General features: G+C 47.9%; 1 protein-coding gene across 2 annotated transcripts in view; it reads right to left on the bottom strand.

The window, feature by feature from the left end:
• The window catches only part of pdia5 (protein disulfide isomerase family A, member 5), a 146803-nt gene that overhangs the window by 55886 nt on the left and 72746 nt on the right, over window positions 1–18171 (bottom strand). For both annotated transcript variants that reach the window (XM_070875255.1, XM_070875256.1), the window contains exons 12-13: window positions 7286–7356; window positions 6896–7059 (exon numbers count right to left, since the gene is read on the bottom strand). In XM_070875255.1, the coding sequence (XP_070731356.1) occupies window positions 6896–7059; window positions 7286–7356 (235 nt within the window). The remainder of the gene's footprint in view (window positions 1–6895; window positions 7060–7285; window positions 7357–18171) is intronic.

The following is an 18171-nucleotide window of genomic DNA, read 5'->3' as shown; positions in this document are numbered from 1 at the left end:
AAATTCTGCCCACTTGAGCATCCCTGATTATAATCGCTCAATCATTGGTGGCCGTGCCTACTGTTGCCTAGGTCCCAAGCTCTGGATATCCCTGCCTAAATCTCTCTGCTTCTTTACCCTCCTTAAAACACACCTCTTTGACCAAGGTTTTGATCACCTGCGCTAATTTCTACTTGTGCGATTCGGTGTCAATTTAAAAAAAATCTCACAACACTCCTGTGAACTACCTTGAGACGCTTCACTACGTTAAAGGTGCTATATAAATGCAAGTTGTTGGTGTTGTAAGGAACTGAAGTTACCTGGTTTAGTCTGCAACATGATAAGAGTGAAAATTATAAAATTCCAATTTGCAATCGACATCACAGCTGCCAGTCACAGTTGCACATTTTCTGTCCAACTACGTTGCCAGGATGAGTGGCGGGGGGGGGGGGGGGTCTAGGCAATGATTAAATCTCATTCATGCTTTCAAACAGTCAGGTCAACGGACTGGATCTCTCCACAATTACCGTTATCACCAACAGAGGTTAAAAGGTAATGCTGAGATGAGCTCCCTGGGCAATTGGAATTATTTCAACTCCATTAATGGGTAATTGAGTAAACCAAGACTTTACATCATCAACTTTGCACAAGGGCCAACTGGACTCCTCATCATTTTTGTTGGAAACTTGCACTGCCCACCCGCATACAGATCACACATCTGGTACAGGTCAAGTGAACAGCAGTCAGCTTAATGCAAACATGTCCAGCACAAATGGATCCAGATTACTTCACGCTCTTTGCATCAGCACTAACTGCAAACGGTTTTGGCTAGGCACGACCATTCAGATCACCATGCCTGTGCCAGCTCTTTGATAATTTGTCATTCCCCCCGCCCCTCCGCTATTTCCCCGTAGCCCTCATTCTGTGCGTGGACAGGCACTTCCCCTGCTCCGAGCACTACGTTGACACTCTCCACAGCTGATTTTAACCAAGGCATGTGCCTGTTGTCCAGGATAATGCGTCCTCCATTTTCCATCTTTCCCTATGAGTGAATTTCCCATAAATCAGCAGCCAAAGAGGAATAGGATGCCTGACATGGGAAGTGGGTGGACTGGCCAGACCATCAGCAGTCGAGGTCCCAAGCTCTGGAATTCCTCCTCCCTCCTCCCTCCTCCCCCCCCCCCCCCCCCCCCGGCTAAACCTCTCCACCTTTCCTTCTTTAAGACCCAACTTAACCCTTCCACCAAGTATTTGGTCACCTGCCCTAATACAACAACTTGCATTTACATAGCACCTTTAACGTAGTAAAACGTTCCAAGGTGCTTTCACAGGAGCGTCATCAAACACATTTTGACACCGAGCCACATAAGGAGATATTAGGACAGATAAAGAGGTAGGTTTTAAGGAGCGTCTTAAAAGAGAGAGAGGTGACGAGGTTTAGGGAGGGAATTCCAGAGCTTTGGACTCAGGCAGTTGAAGCCATGATCAGCAATGGTGGAGCGATTAAAATCGGGCATGCACAAGAGGCCAGAATAGGAAGAGCGCAGAGATTTTGAGGGTTGTCGGGCTGGAGGAGGTTACCGTGATAAGAGAGGGAGAATGATGTCTCTTTTTTGGCTCAGTATTAATTTTGGCCTCATTACACTTCTGTGAAGTGCCTGGAGATGTTTTACCATGTTAACGGCGCTATATAAATGCAAGTGCTTGGGGGATGGTCTCAGGCTGGTGTTCAAGTTGGTTTTGGGTCAGGAATAAGAGGGAACTTCCAGCTGCATCTGGTCCTATTACCCTTGGCATGGGAGTGCTCGATGCAGATACGGAGTGGTGAAAACATTTCATAGGATATACGACACAGAAACAGGCCATTCGGCCCAACCAGTCCTGCATTTATGCTCCACTCGAGCCTTCGCCCGTCTTTCCTCATCTAAATCTACCAGTATAACCCTCTATTCCCTTATCTCTGTTGGGTTTCCCAGCACTGCGTCTGTCACAAAAAAAAAATACACTCAAATAAATATATACACGGGACCCTTCCAACTGCAAACACTCAAATTACTTTTTAAAATTGCTTTCATTGTATATTCAGTGATCGCTTCCATGAGGATCAGTTCAATATGATAAAAAGCTTCCTACATTTAGCAAAGGCAGAAAATGTCAAGTGTAGGATTTGAATTTCCTGCCAGAAGCAGCTCGGGGATTTTAATGAAACAGTTCTCCAAGCCAGCTGCAGCTCTCGGTTATAATTTTAATAGATCAAAAAAATATATATTACTGAGGTTTCTGAACTGGATGAGACAGCCTCGACTGCCAAATACCAAGAGACTGCAATTTCCATACATTTCCCGTACAGCCAAATGGATTAGACCCAGTCCCTTTCCTTTGCAGTTACAAAAATTTAATTAAAGGTTTATAGCATTGAGGTTTCACTCCCCAGCCTTTGTCATCAACATGTCAAATTAAAAGTAATTAGTTTCACCGCGGCTCCTGGTGAGTGACACTGTGCCTCACAGAGACACTTATCTGCAAGCTGGTCATTGCAGCAGTTGTGCTGAGAGATTGCATCACAATCAAACAGCGAGTTAGGATACACGGGCAGTGGAGTTTTGGATGAGTTGGATGTTTGCTGGTCAGTGTGAGCAGGGGAATGAGGGCATTAAACTTTCCTCCCCTGGCCGGCCTCCCCACCTTGCGCTCATCCAAAACTCCACTGCCCATGTATCCTAACTCGCTGTTTGATTGTGATGCAATCTCTCAACACAAAATCACCCTATGAACTATCAAGGGCAATAGGCAGCTGGAAACTTGAGTCTAAAAGCCATCATCATAGGCAGTCCCTCGAATCGAGGATGACTTGCTTCCACGACAAAAAGTTCAAGGGTGTTTCAATGAAGGACCTAATATTCCAGGTCTCGAACTACATGTTTAAGGGTGGAAGATGCCTGTACGTGGATTTTTTTTAACGTATGGTGGCCGTTGCACACCAGCCACCACACAGGACAGAGCTAGGTCTTGGCCTACTGGCAAGGACATATCGCAGTGTGGGCTGGCCCGTGCTGCCCCAGGGCCCGCGCCTCTTCTGGGCCCCGAAAGTCTGAAAGCAGTGCGCAGCTAACTGACAACAGACATGTTTGCTGGTCAATGTGAGCAGGGGAAGGAGGGCAGTAAACTTTCCTCCCCTGGCCGGCCTCCCCACCTTGCATCCTCCGTAAACTTGTGGTCATCCAAAACTCTGTGTATCCTAACTTGCACCAAGTCCCGTTCACTCCTTTGCTACATTGGCTCCTAAGTTTGGCAAAGCTTCGATTTTAAATTTCTCACTCCTGCTTTCAAATCCCTCCGAGGCCTTGCCCCCTCCATCTCTGTAACCTCCTCCAGCTCCACAACTCTATGGGATCTGTGTGTGCTGCCAATTCTGGCCTCTTGCTCATCCCTTAATTTAATCGCTCCGCCATCGGGGGCCGTGTCTTCCGCTGCCTAGACCCTCTGCTCTGGAATTCTCTCCTTAAACCTCTCTCTTCTCCTGTAAGGCCCTTCTTAAAACCTACCTCTTCAAGCAAGCTTTTGGTCACCCGTCCCAATAGCTCCTTAAGTGGCTCAGTGCCAAATTTTGTTTGATAATCGCTCCTGTGAAGTGCCTTTTGGACATAAGAACATAATAGGAGCAGTAGACCATTTGGCCCCTTGAGCTTGCTCCGCCATTCAATAAGACCATGGCTGATCTGATCCTGGCCTCAACTCCACTTCCCTGCCCGCTCCCCATAACCCTTAACTCCCTTATCATTCAAAAACCTGTCTATCTCCACCTTGAATATATTCAATGATGTTTTACTATATTAATGGCGCTATATAAATACAAGATGTGCGGTTGTTAAATGGAATTTTTTTCTGTAGATCTAAACAGGGCATCTACCTGGGGATGGAATCTCTTGTCTAGGGAAAGACATAGCTCTGCAGGCAAGATGCCCTGCTCAGAGTGTGTTACCTGGGCACATCACTGTTGAAAGAGGAGATTAATGCAATACTGGTTAAAAAGGAGATTAATGCAACAGGTAGGAAGGACATTAGCTTGCATGATGTGGAATATATATGGGTAGAGCTGCAGAACACCAAAGGGAAAAAAACGTTAAAATGGAAGTTGTGTACAGACCTTCAAACAGTAGTAGTGATGTTGAGGAGGGCATCAAACAGGAAATTAGGGGTGCATGCAATAAAGGTGCAGCAGTTATAATGGGTGACTTTAATATGCACATAGATTGGGTTAACCAAACTGGAAGCAATACGGTGGAGGAGGATTTCCTGGAGTGCATAAGGGATGGGTTTCTGGACCAATATGTCGAGGAACCAACTAGGGGGGAGGCCATCTTAGACTGGGTGTTGTGTAATGAGAGAGGATTAATTAGTAATCTCGTTGTGCGAGGCCCCTTGGGGAAGAGTGACCATAATATGGTGGAATTCTGCATTAGGATGGAGAATGAAACAGTTAATTCAGAGACCATGGTCCAGAACTTAAAGAAGGGTAACTTTGAAGGTATGAGGCGTGAATTGGCTCGGATAGATTGGCGAATGATACTTAAGGGGTTGACTGTGGATGGGCAATGGCAGACATTTAGAGACCGCATGGATGAACTACAACAATTGTACATTCCTGTCTGGCGTAAAAATAAAAAAGGGAAGGTGGCTCAACCGTGGCTATCAAGGGAAATCAGGGATACTATTAAAGCCAAGGAAGTGGCATACAAATTGGCCAGAAATAGCAGCGAACCCGGAGACTGGGAGAAATTTAGAACTCAGCAGAGGAGGACAAAGGGTTTGATTAGGGCAGGGAAAATGGAGTACGAGAAGAAGCTTGCAGGGAACATTAAGACGGATTGCAAAAGTTTCTATAGATATGTAAAGAGAAAAAGGTTAGTAAAGACAAACATCGGTCCCCTGCAGTCAGAATCAGGGGAAGTCATAACGGGGAACAAAGAAATGGCGGACCAATTGAACAAGTACTTTGGTCCGGTATTCACTAAGGAGGACACTAACAACCTTCCGGATATAAAAGGGGTCAGAGAGTCCAGTAAGGAGGAGGAACTGAGGGAAATCCTTATTAGTCGTGAAATTGTGTTGGGGAAATTGATGGGATTGAAGGCTGATAAATCCCCAGGGCCTGATGGACTGTATCCCAGAGTACTTAAGGAGGTGGCCTTGGAAATAGCGGATGCATTGACAGTCATTTTCCAACATTCCATTGACTCTGGATCAGTTCCTATCGCGTGGAGGGTAGCCAATGTAACCCCACTTTTTAAAAAAGAAGGGAGAAAGAAAACAGGGAATTATAGACCGGTCAGCCTGACATCGGTAGTGGGTAAAATGATGGAATCAATTATTAAGGATATCAGAGCAGCGCATTTGGAAAGAGGTGACATGATAGGTCCAAGTCAGCATGGATTTGTGAAAGGGAAATCATGCTTGACAAATCTTCTGGAATTTTTTGAGGATGTTTCCAGTAGAGTGGACAAGGGAGAACCAGTTGATGTGGTATATTTGGACTTTCAGAAGGCTTTCGACAAGGTCCCACACAAGAGATTAATGTGCAAAGTTAAAGCACATGGGATTGGGGGTAGTGTGCTGACATGGATTGAGAACTGGTTGTCAGACAGGAAGCAAAGAGTAGGAGTAAATGGGTACTTTTCAGAATGGCAGGCGGTGACTAGTGGGGTACCGCAAGGTTCTGTGCTGGGGCCCCAGCTGTTTACATTATACATTAATGATTTGGATGAGGGGATTAAATGTAGTATCTCCAAATTTGCAGATGACACTAAGTTGGGTGGCAGTGTGAGCTGTGAGGAGGATGCTATGAGGCTGCAGAGCGACTTGGATAGGTTAGGTGAGTGGGCAAATGCATGGCAGATGAAGTATAATGTGGATAAATGTGAGGTTATTCACTTTGGTGGTAAAAACAGAGAGACAGACTATTATCTGAATGGTGACAGATTAGGAAAAGGGGAGGTGCAACGAAACCTGGGTGTCATGGTACATCAGTCATTGAAGGTTGGCATGCAGGTACAGCAGGCGGTTAAGAAAGTAAATGGCATGTTGGCCTTCATAGCGAGGGGATTTGAGTACAGGGGCAGGGAGGTGTTACGACAGTTGTACAGGGCCTTGGTGAGGCCACACCTGGAGTATTGTGTACAGTTTTGGTCTCCTAACCTGAGGAAGGACATTCTTGCTATTGAGGGAGTGCAGCGAAGGTTCACCAGACTGATTCCCGGGATGGCGGGACTGACATATCAAGAAAGACTGGATCAACTGGGCTTGTATTCACTGGAGTTCAGAAGAATGAGAGGGGCCTCATAGAAACGTTTAAAATTCTGACGGGTTTAGACAGGTTAGATGCAGGAAGAATGTTCCCAATGTTGGGGGAAATCCAGAACCAGGGGTCACAGTCTAAGGATAAGGGGTAAGCCATTTAGGACCGAGATGAGGAGAAACTTCTTCACCCAGAGAGTGGTGAACCTGTGGAATTCTCTACCACAGAAAGTTGTTGAGGCCAATTCACTAAATATATTCAAAAAGGAGTTAGATGAAGTCCTTACTACTAGGGGAATCAAGGGGTATGGCGAGAAAGCAGGAAGGCGGTACTGAAGTTGCATGTTCAGCCATGAACTCATTGAACGGCGGTGCAGGCTAGAAGGGCCGAATGGCCTACTCCTGCACCTATTTTCTATGTTTCTATGAAACACAAGCCGGGGACCCCCCCCCAATCCTTTCCCCCCTCCCCTAATCATTGCATCATCTTCTGTGCCACCCATTCCCTCTTTTGTGGTTTCCTGCTCCGCGGCCTTGGCCTTTCACGTGGGGTTGTTATTGGAAGATAAAATAAAATGCACGTAGAAATAATGGTGAACGTTGGTTGGCTTCAGCAACGTACTTGTGGAGCCACTCGATGATTTTGTCCTTGGTCCGCAGGTGCGGTAGCGTCCACTTCTCCTCTGTATTCTCGAAGTACTTGAGTGTTGGGAAGCCCGTGATTTGATACCTCTCGCCCAAGTTCTTGTTGGCTGTGACGTCAACGGCTGCCAGTACACCCGGGCTCTAGGATGACAATGCAAAACAGTAACTGGAGGCGGGGTGGAAGGGGCGGGAGGACGTGGAAAAAAGGCGGTGAAATTTTTTTTTTTTTTAAAAAGATACATTAAAATTTTGAAAGCGAGATAAAAGTAACGGGGCCGTTATTGCTCCTCCCCAGGGCGTACCAACCCCATTAACTCTGCTTAAACAGCGGCAGTCTTAGGAAAGAAGGGCACAAACATTTCCTCACATCACTGTCATTGTTGAGCAACTCAGCAGCTTCTTCGTAGTCCGGCTTCATCTTTTTACAATGGCCACACCCTGCATGGGAAACAGAACCACAATAAGATGCGCTAACTGCATCCGGCTGAGAAAGGAGCAGTAAGCTTTGTAGCTACAACTCCATGTCATATGGCACCAGTCAACTCCTGTGCCATGCAAGCTGACCTAAGAGAGGCCTTCACCATAGAATCATAGAATAGTACAGCACAGAAGGAGGCCATTCGGCCCATCGAGTCTGCTCCGGCTCTGTCGAAGAGCAATCCAGTTAATCCCACTCCCTCCCCGCCCTTTCCCCATATCCCTGCCATTTTTTTTCCCCTTCAAGTATTTATCCAATCCCCTTTTGAAAGCTCCGACTCAATACCCTATCAGGCAGTGCACAGTCCAGATCCTAAACACTCGTTGCGTAACATAGTTTTTCATGTCGTCTCTGGTTCCTTTACCAATCACCTTAAATCTGTGCCCTCTCATTCAGCCACTGGAAACAGTGTCTCTTTATGTACTCTATCTAAACCCTTCATGATTTTAAAACCCCTCCGTCAAATTTCCTCTTGGCCTTCTCTGCTCCGTCTCGCAGCAGCCAGAAATTTAACAGGTCAAAAGGTATTACTGAGCTATGAACAAAAAAAGTGGACTGTCGCAGACTTGACCTGAAGGAGGAATGCAGAGCAGGGCTGAACAGCAGAGGTGTGAGGACTGAGGAATATTCTAGGACTAATCAATATTCTAGGACTAATCATCATTGGCAACTAGAAAATATTTATACAGAACTTACCTTCTGGAGATTAAATAGGTGGAGTAGAGGCCACAACAAGGTGAATTGTACATGGGCGATGGAAGGAGATTAGAAACATAGAAAATAGGGCCAGGAGTAGGCCATTCGGCCTTTCGAGCCTGCACCACCATTCAATAAGATCATGGCTGATCATGCAAATTCAGTACCCCATTCCTGCTTTCTCTCCATACCCCTTGATCCCTTTAGCTGTAAGGGCCACATCTAACTCCCTTTTGAATATATCTAACGAACTGGCCTCAACAACTTTCTGTGGTAGAGAATTCCACAGGTTCACCACTCTCTGAGTGAAGACGTTTCTCCTCATCTCGGTCCTAAATGGCTTACCCCTTATCCTTAGACTGTGACTCCTGGTTCTGGACTTCCCCAACATCGGGAACATTCTTCCTGCATCTAACCTGTCCAAGCCCGTCAGAATTTTATGTTTCTATGAGATCCCCTCTAAATAGTCGACTAAATTCCAGTGAATATAAGTCGAGTCGATCCAGTCTTTCTTCATATGTCAGTCCTGCCATCCCGGGAATCAGTCTGGTGAACCTTCGCTGCACTCCCTCAATAAAGAATGTCCTTCCACAGATTAGGAGACCAATGAGGTGTGATCGCATTGAAACATAAGATTCTGAGGGGATTGACAGGACAGATGCCGAGAGGTTGTTTCCCCTGGCTGGAGAGTCTAGAACTAGGGGGGACAGTCTCAGGATAAAGGGTCTGCCAATTAAGACTAAGATGAGGAGGAATTTCTTCACTCAGAGGGTTGTGAACCTTTGGAATTCTCTACCTCAGAAGGCTGTGGATGCTGAATCTCTGAATATATTCAAGGTGGAGATAAATAGATTTTTGGACTCTAGGGGAAATCAAGGGATTGGGCGGGAAGGTATTGAGGGATCAGCCATGATCTTATTGAATGGTGGAGCAGACATGAGGGGCTGTCTGGTCTACTCCTACTATTTCTTATGTTCTTAAATAGGTGGGATAGAGTCCAGGACAGGGTGGATTGCACATGGGCGATGCAAGGCGATTTAGTCGGTGGGGTAGGGTCCAGGATAAAGTACATACATGGATGGTGATAGGAATGAAGTTGATTGGCAAAATTACCTTCACTCAGTCTAAAGTTCCCTCTGGTCATTTAAACAAAATGTGAAAACAGATACTTGACGTAATGTTTTTCCTTCTCTTTCAATATTATATCCCCCTCCCAAAGAAAATCCTCCCGTAAAATTTCAAATATCCAAATCATTTTTGGTACAAGAAATAAAAACTGAAAAGATTTTCATCTATTTAGCGCCTTTCACCACCTCAGGACATCCAAAAGTGCTTTAAAGCCAATGAAGTACTGTTGTAATTGTAGGAAACGCGGCCAATCGACAGGCAGAGAGGTCGACCAACCACCAGATGTACACACAGAGAGGCAGGCAAGGGATAGAGAGAGACTGGACAGAGAGGGGCAGGCAAGGAATAGAGAGAGACTGGACAGACAGAGGCAGGCAGGGAATAGAGAGAGACTGGACAGACAGAGGCAGGCAGGGGATAGAGAGAGACTGGACAGACAGAGGCAGGCAGGGGATAGAGAGAGACTGGACAGAGAGGGGCAGGCAGGGGATAGAGAGAGACTGGACAGACAGAGGCAGGCAGGGAAGAGAGAGAGACTGGGCAGACAGGCAGGCAAGGGAGAGAGAGAGAGACTGGACAGACAGAGGCAGGCAGGGGAGAGAGAGAGACTGGACAGACAGAGGCAGGCAGGGGAGAGAGAGAGACTGGACAGAGGCAGGCAGGGGAGAGAGAGAGACTGGACAGACAGAGGCAGGCAGGGGATAGAGAGAGACTGGACAGAGAGGGGCAGGGGATAGAGAGAGACTGGACAGAGAGGCAGGCAGAGGATAGAGAGAGACTGGACAACAGTGATGCACTGCTATATGTCAGTTTTGCCAACAAACCAGAGTCAGCCACTAACAATGCTGTTAATCAACACAGCACTCATTATTGACCCTCTATAATTGACACTGCATGAATTAAGGGCAGTAGGTAACTAAACAGCAACACAATTTGTGGCTTAATCTCACTTCAACAATAAATGGTATCAAACCTGGCCAATCCAACTCTGCCTCAGCGATAAGCAGATAGGACATGACAGGATTAGTCCTCAGATATTATTTCCATGTTTAATAACTTCCTGTCACTGTGACTACTATCAGCTGCCGCCTCAGCAGTGCGTACAGCCTTACAAACACACACCTGTCAGCTCTTCAAATGCAGCCGAGAGAATCTGGATTCAGCATTTCGTTGGCGGTGTTATTGTCTCGGTTTAACAGACGGCGCCTCAGTGTTTCTAAAATATTGTATTCATCCAACTAGTTGGCAAATTGGAAAAAACTCCATTACATATTAAAATCATAGAATCACACAGCACAGGAGGCGATCCAAGACGGATCTCTGAAAGAGCTACCTGTTAGTCCCACTCCCCTGCTCTTTCCCCGGGGCCCTGAAAATTTTCTCTTTTCAAGTATATATCCAGTTCCTATTTGAAAGTACAACTGAATTGGTTTCCAACAGCCTTTCAGGTCTTTCCCCTCATCTCCCCCTTGGCTTTTACTGCCAATTATCTTAAATTAATTCCTCTGGTTACCGACCCTCACTTCAGCGGAAACAGTTTCTCCCTAGCTACTCTATCAAAACCCCTCATAATTTTGAATGACTTATTAAATCTCCCCATAACCTTCTTTGTTCAAAAGAGAACAATCCCAACTTCTCCAATCTCGCCACACAACTGAATTATATTTAATAATGTATTCATGACACGCTGGGCTAGATTTTCGACAGGTTTACGACCAGGTTTTCTGCCTGGGCGGGGCGCAAAAACTACTTTTATTGGCGCTAAATGAGTCGCACAACACTTTACGTCCGGGCAGAAACTTCGGCAGTGGTTTTACGGCGGCACTAAAAGTTAGCGCCCGTCCGATGTTTTCAGCATTTGAATGACGTCAATCGGCTGCGCTATCGCCCGGCGGAAAATTCAGCGATATCGCCCGATTTACCGTCCGCCCGGGAACCCGCCAAAAAAAAAATCAGTCGAACCGAAGGCCTCACCCGGTGATACATAAGAACATAAGAATTAGGAACAGGAGTAGGCCATCTAGCCCCTCGAGCCTGCTCCACCATTCAACAAGATCATGGCTGATCTGGCCGTGGATTCAGCTCCACTTACCCGCCCGCTCCCCGTAACCCTTAATTCCCTTATTAGTTAAAAATCTATCTGTGACTTGAATACATTCAATGAGCTAGCCTCAACTGCTTCCTTGGGCAGAGAATTCCACAGATTCACAACCCTCTGGGAGAAGAAAGTCCTTCTCAACTCGGTTTTAAATTGGCTCCCCCGTATTTTGAGGCTGTGCCCCCTAGTTCCAGTCTCCCCGACCAGTGGAAACAACCTCTCTGTCTCTATCTTGTCTATCCATTTCATTATTTTAAATGTTTCTATAAGATCACCCCTCATCCTTCTGAACTCCAACGAGTAAAGACCCAGTCTACTCAATCTTGATAACGGCACCAACTTGAAAATGGAGAAGTTCAGTGCATAAAAGGATTTGAAGAAAGCTGTGTTTTACAATGAAGTTTTATGGTGAGTTTATTTAAGGACATTTTGTCAGCCATTATTCCTGGCTGCTTTTTCGAGCTGGAAGACGGCTTATTGATGAGCATTTTGAGCGTAATCGAAGAGGTCGCAGACATATGGAGAGGAGGTCTTAACCCCCCCCATGAGTTTACAGGCATCAGCATTCATATAGCTGCAGCTCTCTGAGGCACAGTGCATTAGAAGGCTGCACTTTCGAAGAGGTCACAGAGATATGCCAGCTCATAAAGGCAGACCTACAGCCTACCAGAAGAAAAAAAATTGGCAAAAATATAAATAAATAAACAAATTCCCGCATGTGTAGAAGGACCAATTTTTTTTTTCGGTCGCAAATTTCGGCTCTGGCGCAAAAATTTAGTTGTGCAATGCCGGATTTAATCACTAACGATCTTCACCATTTGACGAATTTTCCGAGCTCTGCCGGTAAAAGTACCCCAGGGGTAAAAAAAAATAATGTTTTCGCTGTGGTTATTGCCCAAAAACGGGCAAAATTGCTAAAACCCAAAATTCTAGCCTGCTACATTTTTATGTGGAACCAACTGCCAGCTTTTTAAAGAGACTCACTGCCTCACTTCCGATGAGCAAGGATCGCCACCCCAAGTTGTTGTCATTTCTCTGTAGGTTAGCTGTTGTGGCCAATAGATTAATTTCTTCACTCAAGAGGGTGGTGAATCTTTGGAATTCCCTACACCAGAGGGCTGTGGATGCTCAGTCGTTGAGTATATTCAGGATCGAGATCGGTTGATTTTTGGACTCTAGGATAAAATCAAGGGATCGGGTGGGAAAGTGGAGTTGAGGTCGAAGATCATCCCTCGAGGGGCCGTAGGGCTGACTCCTGCTCCTAATTTTTATGTCAACAGGCAAGAACAAAAGCACTGAGGGCTTCGCTTGGTGGCTCAGTGAATTTGTCCAGTGACTGACCGAACCACACAGACCTGGGTGGATGTTGGGCGAGGACCAGGATTTGCTGAGACACCCGCCCCACCCACCCAATTAAGTGGTCAGTCAGCCCGCAGACAATCACAGTCATGGATGGCATGTGAATAGTGTCCACTTGGATGCTACTAGTGTACTCGATGCTGCTTGTGTCTGAAACAAGCAGTCAATGCCTTCAGTAAGGAGGAGAGGGGAGAAAATTCGTAAGGAAAAATAAAAATTTAAACCTGCTAGGAAAGGCTGAACATGCTGGGGCACTTTTCTCCCACGAAGAGGGGTGACCTGATCGAGGTCTTTAAGATTATGTAAGGGTTTGATAGGGTAGATGTAGAGATGTTTCCAATTGAAGGTAAAACAATAACTACAAGATAGTCACTAATAAATCCGATAGGGAATTCAGGAGACAGAACTTTACTCAGAGTGGTGAGAATGTGGAACTCACTGCCACATGAAGTGATTGTGGCGCATAGCATAGATGCATTTAAGGGGAAGCTAGTTTAGCAAATGAGGGAGAAAGGAATAGAAGGATATGTTGATGGGATTAGATAAAGAAGAGTGGGAGGAAGCTCGTGTGGAGCATAAAACCAGCATGGACCTGTTGGGCTGAATGGCCTGGTTCTTTGCTGTAAATTCTATGTAAATGTCCTGCAGTCTTAAGCAGGCCCAATATTGGAATTATCGCATGGAGGTCATAAGGCTTGACGTAGAGATGATGTTTCCATTTGTGGGGAGACTAAAACTGTGGGTCAGAAATATAAGATAATCACTAATAAAACCAATAGGGAATTCAGGAGAAACTTCTTTGCCCAGAGAGTGGTGAGAATGTGGAACATAGGGAACATGAGGAGGTCATTGAGCTCCTCGAGCCTGTTCCGCCATTTAATGAGATCATGGCTGATCTGCGACCTAACTCCATGTACCCGCCTTTGGCCCATATCCCTTATGCCTTTGGTTAACAAAAAGCTATCAATCGCATTTAAAATGAGCAATTAATCTAGCATCAATTGCCATTTGCGGGAGAGAGCTCCAAATTTCTACCACCTTTGGCCCCAAGTTTCCACATGATTTGCTCCTGATTTTTCGGAGCAACTGGTGTAGAACGGAGTATCTTAGAAATCGGAATTCTCGTCATTTAGTTTGCTCCAGTTCTAGTCAGTTAGAACAATTTCACTTTGGAACAGAATTTTTTTTTCAAAAGGGGGCATGTCCGGCCACTTACGCCTGATTTCAAAGTTTCGTGAGTGAAAACTTACTCCAAACTAACTTAGAATGTTGTAAGTGAAGATTTTTGTACGATCTACACTTTAGAAAATCAGGCGTTGGTTACAAATCAGGCGTAGGGAATGGTTGGGGGGGGGGGGGGTGATTAAAGGGAAGTTTACAAACATTAAACACTTCAGTTTTACAAATAAAGAGCCATCATCAAAAATAAATGATAAATACATTAATAAATCAACCAATAAATCAATCAAAAAAAATTAATAAGAATTTTTTTTTTTTAAATCAATAAATAAAACATTTTCTACTTACCGACTGCGGCACCGGGAGCCCTCCAACAGCGTGCTGGGATGCCCCCCTCAGTGTGTCTCTGTCAGTGTCTCCATCTCTCTGTCTGTCTGTGTGTCTCTCATTCTCTGTCTGTCAGTGTCTGTGTGTTTCTGACAGCGAGGGGAGGGGGAGGAGGGGGGTAGAGGGAGAGAGGGAGGTAGCATAGGGGGGGGGAAGGGGGAGGGGAAGGGGGGAGGGATGGGGAGGGATGGGGGAGAAGGGGGAGAAGGGGGAGAAGGGGGAGGGATGGGGGAGAAGGGGGAGGGATGGGGGAGAAGGGGGAGGGATGGGGGAGAAGGGGGAGGGATGGGGGAGAAGGGGGAGGGATGGGGGAGAAGGGGGAGGGATGGGGGAGAAGGGGGAGGGATGGGGGAGAAGGGGGAGGGATGGGGGAGAAGGGGGAGGGATGGGGGAGAAGGGGGAGGGATGGGGGAGAAGGGGGAGGGATGGGGGAGAAGGGGGAGGGATGGGGGAGAAGGGGGAGGGATGGGGGAGAGGGGAGGGATGGGGGAGAAGGGGGAGGGATGGGGGAGAAGGGGGAGGGATGGGGAGAAGGGGGAGGGATGGGGAGAAGGGGGGAGGGATGGGGGAGAAGGGGGGAAAGGAGATTGGGGGGGGAGGAAATTGGGGGGGGGAAATTGGGGGGGGGAGGAGATTGGGGGGGGGAGGAGATTGGGGGGGGGAAGGAGATTGGGGGGGGGAAGGAGATTGGGGGGGGAAGGAGATTGGGGGGGGGAAGGAGATTTGGGGGGGGGAAGGAGATTGGGGGGGGGAAGGAGATTGGGGGGGGGAAGGAGATTGGGGGGGGGAAGGAGATTGGGGGGGGGAAGGAGATTGGGGGGGGGAAGGAGATTGGGGGGGGGAAGGAGATTGGGGGGGGGGAAGGAGATTGGGGGGGGGAAGGAGATTGGGGGGGGGAAGGAGATTGGGGGGGGGAAGGAGATTGGGGGGGGGAAGGAGATTGGGGGGGGGAAGGAGATTGGGGGGGGGAAGGAGATTGGGGGGGGGAAGGAGATTGGGGGGGGGAAGGAGATTGGGGGGGGGAAGGAGATTGGGGGGGGGAAGGAGATTGGGGGGGGGAAGGAGATTGGGGGGGGGGAAGGAGATTGGGGGGGGGAAGGAGATTGGGGGGGGGAAGGAGATTGGGGGGGGGAAGGAGATTGGGGGGGGGAAGGAGATTGGGGGGGGGAAGGAGATTGGGGGGGGGGGTGGGGGGGGAAGGAGATTGGGGGGGGAAGGAGATTGGGGGGGGAAGGAGATTGGGGGGGGGAAGGAGATTGGGGGGGGGAAGGAGATTGGGGGGGGAAGGAGATTGGGGGGGAAGGAGATTGGGGGGGGAAGGAGATTGGGGGGGGAAGGAGATTGGGGGGGAAGGAGATTAGAGGGGGGGAAGGAGATTAGGGGGGAAGGAGATTAGGGGGGGAAGGAGATTAGGGGGGGAAGGAGATTAGGGGGGGAAGGAGATTAGGGAGGGGAAAGGAGATGGGGGGGAAGGAAAGAGATTGGGGGGGAAGGAAGGAGATTGGGGGGGTGGGGAAGGAAGGAGATTGGGGGGGGGAAGGAAGGAGATTGGGGGGGGGGGGAGGAAGGAGATTGGAGGGGGGGAAGGAAGGAAGGAGATTGGAGGTGGGGAAGGAGATTGGGATGGGGGGGGGGGAAGGAGAAGGGGGAGGGAGGCTGAACAGGCCGGGCCCGAGACTTCGGGCAGGGCCCCGTCCCCAGCACCTGATTTACAGGTAGGTGGCGTTGGGTCGGGTCGGGTCGGGGGGGTGGTGGGAGGGAGGTCGGTTCGGTTCGGAGGGAGAGAAAGGGAGGTCAGTTCGGAGACGGGGGAGGGGAGTGGGTGTCGGGTCCGGTGCAGGAGGTGGGGGGGTGTCGGGTCCGGTCGGCGGGGGGGGTGAGCGAGTGTCGGGTCCGGTGCGGGGGCGGGGGGGGGGGGCGGGAAGCGGGAGTCGGGTCGGGAGGAAGCAGGAGCTGGCCGTGGGAGGAGCCTTATTCACGCAGCCCCAGTGAGGCCATTCGGCCAGGGCTCGGGGCTGCGTGCTTCAGCCCCTCCCACACAGTTTCGGGCGCCTGGAGCTACTGCACTTGCGTGCCCACTGTAGCGCGCATGTGCAGAGGTCCCGGCACCGTTTTCAGCGCAGGGACCTGGCTCCGCCCCCTACAGCTCCTGCTGCGCTGCGCCGAGGGCCAGAGGACCTGCAGGGAGGTGGAGAATACGGAGCGTTTTTTTAGGCGCACTTTGTGGCGCGAAAAACGGGACTGCGCCGTTCTAGACGTGGCTCGAAACTTGGGACCTTTGTGTGTAGAAGTGTTTCTTAATTCAATCTGGCTCTAATTTTGAGACTATGCCCCCTAGTCCTAGGCTCCCCAGCCAGCAGAAATAGTTTCTCTCTATCTAGCACTTGCTGTCACTTAAGAGTAGTTGAGGCAGATAACAGATGCATTTAAGGGGAAGCTAGATAAGTACATGAGGGAGAAAGGAATAGAAGGATATGTCGATAGAGTTTGATGAATTAGGGTGGCAGGAGGCTCCTGAGAAGCATAAACACCAATTGATTTGTTGGTGCAGGTGACCTGTTTCTGTGCTGTAAATTGTGTAATTCAGCGTAAAGCTTGTATTTTTCTTTCCAATTTTTCCTCCCCTTGCTTGCTTTCCATTATATAAAATCAGTACCTGTAGCACAAATGGGCAGTGAAAACTGAAATTGATCGGCAGGGCACAGCGGCCAAATTCTTCTTTGGATTTTCACTGCCACAGTTGCGATTGAGGAAGGGGTTTTGTGTAATGGCCCCACATCGACTGGGCGCTTCTTCGAGAACAGCCAAAAACTTAGTTCACTTGGCAACAGCAACGGCCAGAAGTTAGCAAACTCTGAAATAATAGCTGGTGAGGTGAACTATCTGCTTATTGCCAAGCCAGAGTCGACTTGGCCAGGCCTGATGCCCATGTATTGCTGAAATGAGATTAATCCACAAATGGTGTTGCTGTTTAGTTACCAACTGTCATTAATTCATATAACTGCCAATTATAGAGGGTCACTATTGAACGCTGTGTTGATTAACAGTATTTCAGTGGCTGACTGTCTGATTTGTTGGAAAAGCTGACACGAAGAAGTGCATCACTGTGGTCTCTCTCCCTTATTGCGGAAATGAGATTCAAACCACAATATCTCAGGGATTCATGCAAGCCAAGATACCAAAGGCATTAATGGCAGCAGTCATAGTGGTCCCCTGGAGCATGCTTGCTCATTTATGGGGTCGCAGAGGAAATTCCCAGAATTATTTTTCCTAAATTGGCCGATAAAGATGTTTCCCTCTCCAGCAGAGTGCATGACTGGGGTGGAGTGGAGAGGGGTAGTGGGATGGGTTTAATGATATGGGCAGAGGCCAGCAGGTCTTTTACTGCCCGTTCATATATAAAGCAGGGCATTGTACCACCAAACCCAGGATCTCCCTTCCAGTTTTATAAAAGGAGCAATTAAAAACAAAATCAGCAATTGCTTTAAAACCTCCATTCTTTCTCGAACAGCTTCGGTCAAAGTTAGAATTTAAGAACAACTTGAACTTATACAGTGCCTTTAAAGTAGTAAAACATCCCAAGGCGCTTCTCACAGGAGCATTACCAAACAAAATCTGACCGAGCCACACAAGGTGATATGAGGGTAGATGACCAAAATGAGTTGTCAATGAGTTGAGTTTTAAGGAGGAGGAGGAGGAGAAAAGTTATAGGGAGGGAATTCCAGAGCTTAGGGAAAGTAGAATTCTCAGTTAACTATCAGCATTGAAACCCACTGCATTCCAGTTTGGTACGAACCCTTGTAATTCAGTGTCCAGGGAGATAATTCTGGCGCAACATAGAAAATAAGTGCAGGAGTAGGCTATTCGGCCCTTCGACCTGCACCACCATTCAATATGATTATGGCTGATCATGCAACTTCAGTACCCC

The sequence above is a fragment of the Pristiophorus japonicus genome, chromosome 3, assembly GCF_044704955.1.
Source record: "Pristiophorus japonicus isolate sPriJap1 chromosome 3, sPriJap1.hap1, whole genome shotgun sequence".
Lineage (NCBI taxonomy): Eukaryota > Metazoa > Chordata > Chondrichthyes > Pristiophoridae > Pristiophorus > Pristiophorus japonicus.
This window is presented reverse-complemented; position numbering and strand designations above follow the sequence as displayed.